Below are 7,069 nucleotides of genomic sequence, written 5' to 3'. Positions count from 1 at the left end.
GTGATTTTTCTTTTTCTTTTTCTTTGGGTTTATCTTGTTTGACGTTCACTCAGTTCTTGAATCTTTAGGTTTTGCCTTTTGCCAATTTTGAGAAAATTTCAGTTATAATTTCTTCAAATATTTTTTTCAGCCTTGGTGCTGTAGGATAAGCACTGGACTGCAAGGTCAGTTTGAACCACAAAGTCGGCAATTCAAATTACTCCTTGGAAACCCTATACAGGGTCACTATGGGTCAGAACCAACTTGACCACTTAACAACAACTCTTTAGTGTAGAATTCTGGAGTGGCAAAAGACTTAGGTCCTTTTTATGTAGCCCCACATGTCCACAGAGATCTGTCCCATTTTCCCCTCCCAGGTCTATTTCTCTCAGTTGTTCAGCTTGTTGTTTGTGTTCGATGCTATCAAGTTGATTCTGACTCACAGCAACCCTGTGTCCAACAGAATGAGACTCGCCTGCTCCTGACTCAGCCTCACAGTTTTTGTTACATTTGAACCCACTGTGACAGTCAGCTCAGTTCTTGGAGGGTCTTCCTGTTTTTTGTAGTTCTTCCTCGTTACCAAGCATAATGTCTTGTCCCAGGGATTGGTCCCTCCTGATGATATATACAAAGTATGAGAGATGAAGTCTGGCCATCCTGGCTTCTGAGGAGCATTCTGGCTATACTTATCCAACACAGATTTGTTTGTTTTTCTGGCAGTCCGTGGTACTTTCAACGTTCTTCTCCAACACCATAACTCAAATGGATCAATTCTTCTATGGTCTTCCTTATTCATTGTTAAACTTTCACATACATATGAGGCTATTGAAAATATTGTGGCTTGGATCAAGCACACTTTAGTCCTCAAACTGACATCTTTGCTCTTGAACACTTTAAAAAGGTCTTGTGCGGCAGATTTGCCTAATGCAGTACGTCATTTGATTTCTTGACTGCCGCTTCCATGAGTGTTGATAGTGGACCCAAACAAAATGAAGTCTTTGACAACTTCAGTTTTTTCTCCGTTTATCAGGATGTTATTTAATTAGCCCAGTGGTGAGGATTTTTGGTGTAAAGAATGGGTCACAATGAACCCAAGCATAACAACCATCGTGAGAATGGCGCAAGACCAGGCAGTGTTTCGTTCTATTGTATGTCGTGTCACTATGAGTCGGGACTGACTTGATGGCACCTAGCCACAGTAATAACATGAGGCAATTAAAAATACTATGGTTTGGGTCAGGTGCACCGTAGCATGAAGTAACATCTTTGCTCTTTGACACCTTAAAGAGGTCTTGTCCAGTAGATTTGTCCAATGCAATTATGTGGCTTACTTTCTTCACTGCTGCTTCCATGAGCATTGATTGTGGATCCAAGCAGAATGAAGTCTTTGATAGCTTCAATCTTTTCTCCATTTATCCTGATGTTAGGAGCTCTGGTAGTAGTATAGTGGTTGTGAGTCAGGTTGCTAACCTCAAAGTCAGCAGTTCAAAATGACCAGCGGTTCTGTGGCAGAATGATGAGGCTTTCTGCTTCCGAAAGGATTTCCAGCTTCAGAAACCCCATGCAGGGTCGCTATGAGTCGGCACTGATTCGACAGCACATCACCACCACCATCGTGATGTTCTTTATTGGTCCAGTTGTGAAGATTTTTGTTTTCTTTACATTCAGGTGCAACCCGTACTGTAAATACAGTCTTTGACTTTTATCAGTATTATCTAGTCCTCTTCTCTTCCAGCAAGCAGGGTCGTGTCATCTGCATATCTTAAATTGCTAATGAGTCTTCCTCCAGTCCTGATGTCACATTCTTCTTCATATAATCCAGTTTCTCAGAGTATCTGTTCACCATAAAGACTGAATAAGTGTGGCAAAAGGATCCAGCCCTGATGAAAACCTTCCCTGATTTTAAGCCTTTCAGTATCCCCTTATTCTGCCTCTTGGTCTATATATAGGTTCCTCATGAGCACAATTCAGTGTTCTAGAATACCCATTCTTTACAATATCCTTCATAGTTTGTTATGATCCACATAGTCGAATGTCTTCGCATAGTCAGTAAAGTACAAGTAAATATCTTTCTAGTACTCAATTTTCAGTCAATATCCATCTGACTTCAGCAATATCCCTAGTTTCACGTCCTCTTCTGAATCTGGCTTGAGTTTTCTGGCAGCTCTCTTGATGTTTCGCTGCAACCATTTTTAAATTATCTTCAGAAAAATTTTACTTGCATGGGATATTAATGATATTGTTGGATGATTTCTGCATCCCATTGGGTCATCTTTCTTTGGAATGGGCACAATTATGGATCTCTTCCTATCAGTTCTAAATGTCTTGGCACAGATAAGGACTGCCAGTGATGCATCTGTTGGTATTTTGTCAATTCCTGGGGCCTGGTTTTTCGTCAATGCTTTCAGTGCAGCTTGGACTTTTTCCTTCAATATCATCAGCTCTTGATAATATACTACCTCTTGAAATGACTGAACATCCACCAATCATTTTTGGTTAGTGACTCTGTGTATTCCTTCTATCTTGTTTTGATGTTTCCTGCGTCATTCACTATTTTGGCGATTTGTTACGCGCTGTGAGTCATTTCTGACTCATGGTGTCCCTGTATAGGGTTTCCAAGGAGCAGCTGGTGAGTTTAACTGAGATTTAGTGGTTTAAACCAACTGGGCTGTCCAGTGATTTACCCCACAAGCGTCACACCAGGACTCTCACAGAATCTTTCAATACTGTAGCTGCAGGCTTGAATTTTTTCTTTAGTTCTTTCAACTTAAATTCAGAGCATGTTCTTCCCTTTTGGTTTTCTAACTCCAGGTCTTTGAGCATTTCATTATAATACTTGACTTTATCTTCTTGAGCTGCCCTTTGAAAGTTTCTGTTCAGCTCTTTTACTTCATTTCTTCTAGTCACTTGAGCATCTGTATGTTCAAGAGCAAGTTTGGAAGAAGTACAGCCAGCTGCTCTTTAGAGGTAAGGACGGTGAGACTTTGTCTCTCGTTCTTTGCATATGTTGTCATGAAGAACCAATCCTTGGACAAAGACATCATGCTTGGAGGGTCAGCAAAATGAGGAAGATACCCAAAGAGATGGATTGACAATGGGCTTAAACATTACAGTAACTGTGAGGTTGGCATGGGACCAGGAAGTGTTTCATTTTGTTGTGCATAAGGTCACTATGAGTTGGAACTGGCTCAATTGGCACTTAGTCACAACAAATATCCATTGCTGACTGAATTCTAACTCATGGCAACCCCCTGTGTGGCAGAGGCAAACTGCTCCATGGGGATTTCTTAGTTTAAATCTTTACAGAAGCAAATTCCCAGGTCTTTCTACCAACAAGTCTCTGGGTGGGTTGAGCTGTCAACCTAGGTTCTGAGATACGTGCAAACCATTTATGCCACCCAGAGACCTAAACCATTTCATATTAACATCTAAAATAATTCATAAGAATTTTGGGTTTTTAGGATTAGATGATTCTGATGATGGCACCTGCCCTGAACCTAGCCCAGTTCTCAGCAGAAGTGGGTTCAAGTTTTTACTTGGGGTTTTAGGGGAGCAGGTCTCTCCATGTGCTGAAGAAAGAAGAGTGATGAGAGGTGTTTGGAATCAATTAGTCCAATTGACTTATGGACCATGTGGGCGTCAGTCCTATGGCTTTGAGACCAGAAGAGCTAGACGGTACCTGGCTACCAGCTAGTTATGAAAGTAGATCGCCTGCAGAGATGCTAGGTGGCCTTGAACATTACAGACAAAAATCATCAACTATCAACTACTATCAACTGCTCTGAAAGGGATCACATTACAAGGTCCCAATGGCAAGCCATACTACATCCAAATTCGAGTGATGAAGAAGAAAGTTTACAATAGTGGTCTCATGCAGTATTTGTCCTTTTGTGATTGACTAATTTCACTCAGCATAATCTCCTCCAGGTTCATCCATGTTATGAGGTGTTTCTCAGATTCATCATTATTCTTCACATTGCATAGTATCCCACAGCATGTAGGTACCAAAGTTCGTTTATCCATCTTCCATTGATGGGCATTTCAACTGACGCCATCTTGTTGCTATGGTGAACAGTGCTTCAGTGAACTCATGTCATGGCCCTTATTTCTTAGGGATCTATACCAAGTAGAGGGAATGCTGGGTCATGCGGTATTACTTCTGTTTTATTATTTCCAGCTTTTTGAGGAAGCATCAGGCTGTTTTCCACACTGGTTGCACCATTTACAGTCCCAATACATGTATAGCAATGGAAGAGGATCCCCAGTCTCTCCACACCCTCACCAGAATTTGTTGTTTTCTTTTTGAACTTTACGATTAAAGCTGGAGTGAGATGATATCAAGTGTGGGAACAATAGTGAGGTAGGCCCAGGATCAGGCACTGTTTTGTTCTGCTGTGCATAGGGTCGTTATGGGTTGGTACTGAATCGATGGCATCTAACAACAACAACAATGGCAAAGGTGTTTTCACGTATGGTATTTTCAATGACCTCATATGCACACGAAAGCTGGCAGTGATTAAGGAAGACCATAGAAGAATTGATGCTTTTGAGTTATGGTGTTGGAGGAGAATTTTGAAAGTGCCATGGGCTACCAAAAGAACCAACAGATCTGTGTTGGAAGATGTGCAGCCAGAGTGCTCCTTGGAGGCCAAGATGGCCAAACCTCGTCTCTCATACTTTGAATGTATTGTCAGGAGGGACCAGTGGCTGGAGAAGGATATCATGTTTGGTAAGGCGGAGGGTCAGAGAAAAAGAGGAAGACCCCTAGTGAGATGGATTGGCAAAGTGGCCGCATCAATGGGCTCAAGTGACAACAATTGAGAGGTTGGCCCAGGATTGGGTAGTGTTTCGTTGTGTTGTGCACAGAGTTGCTATGAGTTGGTACTGACTCAATGTCACCTAATGAGAACAATGGCAAAGGATCGCAGGTGTTCATCATATCTAACAATTAGTATACTGTTATACGGACACCTCTTTTCCAAAATCAATCCCGTGCAGAAGACTTGAAGAAGAGAAAGAACATTTACCAACCTGTAGGAATGACGTTCAAGGTTTTAACAGCCTTACTGGCATTTTTCAGCTGAATACCAGCTTTGTCTATAATGTTGTTGTTAAGTGCTGTCAAGTCAGTTTCAACTCATAGTTACCCTACATAGGATTTCCAAGAAGCATCTGGTAAGTTTGAACCACCTACCCTGATATTCCTTGGCAACCCTATACAGGGTCGCTATGGGTTGGAATCGACTCGATGGCCACTTCACAACAGCAACAACCCTGATGTTCAAACCAACCTTATAGTCCTGTGCTTATCCTACATTGCCACACCAGGACTCCTTGTCTACAACTCCATCCTTTTTTCCTTCTTCTGAAAAATGCAGAGGGCTGAACCACAAAGATGATGGACACTGCTCAATAACATTTTGACTGGCAAAGAATTCATCATCAGAGCCCAAAAGGGATGAAAGAAAAGAACCATCCGTTATATTCTTTATTCCTTCATATTGTTAAAGCCAGGCTAAAACCATGGAAAATTACACTTCAAATCCAGTTGCAGAAATGACAGTAACCAGTTTTTAAATGTAAACTTAACTTTCATTATGAAAAAGGCTCTTCATTAGCCCACATCATGGTGGCCGCAAGTTAAATGTAAGTCTGCAATCCTTTCATAATCAAAAGATCAAAAGAATCCAACCTCCTAGAGTACACAGTGATGTTCTAAAGGACACAGTGACATTCTAAGAGCACCCTCATACCTGGATATATCCCCAAACCACGCTGCATGTAGAAATGGAGGGGCCTTAGGGGATTTTGGCATCTGATCCTTCAGTACAGAAGCAATGGGAGTAATCAGTAAGAGCTCTGGGAAAAACTGAAATGAAATTTTTAAAAAGCTAAGAATAACTCACTTTTTTTTTTTTTAAAGACACTATTCAGAAAATCACAAAAGATATTGATTGAGTGAATGAAGGCAGGTGGAATGTTCTTCTGCAGGTATTTGGCAGGGTAAGAAAACAAGCTGGGATCCTCCATAAGGTAAGACAAACACACTAGACATGATCAGAGAGAGTTAGGGTCAGATGGCGGCGCTGGGCTACTTGCGACCCTGTGGGATTGGAGGGAGGATGGGTTTGGTGTTGGAACCAGGACGACAGATGCTGGGCACCGCAGGCTTTTCACTCTGGGAAGAGTTTCTCTGCCGTAAAGCCGCATACTTGAGCAGTGCTGTAAAACATTAAGGGTTACAGTTCATAGAGTTAACTCTTACCTTCACTTGTTGAAGGAAACAAACATTGCATGAGGTAAGCACCAGAAGCTTTCATTCCTAACAGACTATTTGCCATGAATAGTTCCGAAATAAAAACAACGGGGGTGCTCAGGGTCAGAATCTATCATCTGCATGGCTGCACAAGGCTTGGGTTACTTAGACATGGGTTGTTTGACCCCAGAGCCACACTAGAACTCCAGAGGGAGGCTATAGCAATCTCTCCTTGCCCCCCTATTTGTTCACAATCACCCATGTGCAGACCCACGTATGCACAGGTACACACATCCTGGAGACCCAGGCATGCACATATGTGCACTTGCACACACACACACACACACACACATCTGGAGACCCTGTTGGAGAAACATCATCTAACAATGCCTCCAGCTATATAAGTACAAGGTTGGTCTGTTGTCCAGGGTGCTGGCATCAGGAGCTGGGGATCTTCTGGGCCTGTGGAAAGCAAGAGTCCTGTGGAAGACAGAGATGAGGGTGGGGGCACAGTGTCCATAAATAAAGCAGAATTGTTGTTGTTGTTGTTGTTAAGTGCCATCGAGTTGTTTCCGACTCATAGCGACCCAGTATAGGAGCGGTTAGTTAAGTCTGAACCGCCTACCTTGTGGTTCAAACCGACCTTGCAGACCAGTGCTGTACTCCACAGCGCCATGCCAGAAATCCTATCTCACAGCAGGGCAGCCAGGCAGAAAAAGTGGACAGAAGGTTCCACAGGGAGTGGGAACAAAGAAGTGACCTTTTCACGTAGAATCACGTAGAATAAAAGAGATGGAATGTACTGGGCCCGCTAAAGCAACCCAACATGCTACC

The 7,069-nt window shown here is 42.5% G+C and overlaps 1 protein-coding gene across 1 annotated transcript in view; it reads right to left on the bottom strand.

Moving 5' to 3' along the window:
- Positions 1-6,070: 6,070 nt before the first annotated feature.
- Positions 6,071-7,069, bottom strand: part of LRGUK (leucine-rich repeats and guanylate kinase domain containing) — a 139,428-nt gene continuing 138,429 nt past the window's right edge. The window contains exon 21 of the mRNA XM_006861226.1: positions 6,071-6,201. Coding sequence (XP_006861288.1) covers positions 6,071-6,201 — 131 coding nt within the window. The remainder of the gene's footprint in view (positions 6,202-7,069) is intronic.

This window comes from Chrysochloris asiatica, unplaced genomic scaffold (assembly GCF_000296735.1).
Source record: "Chrysochloris asiatica unplaced genomic scaffold, ChrAsi1.0 scaffold00041, whole genome shotgun sequence".
NCBI classification, from domain to species: domain Eukaryota; kingdom Metazoa; phylum Chordata; class Mammalia; order Afrosoricida; family Chrysochloridae; genus Chrysochloris; species Chrysochloris asiatica.
The sequence above is the reverse complement of the archived record's forward strand: the minus strand, read 5'-3'. Positions and strand labels throughout refer to the sequence as shown.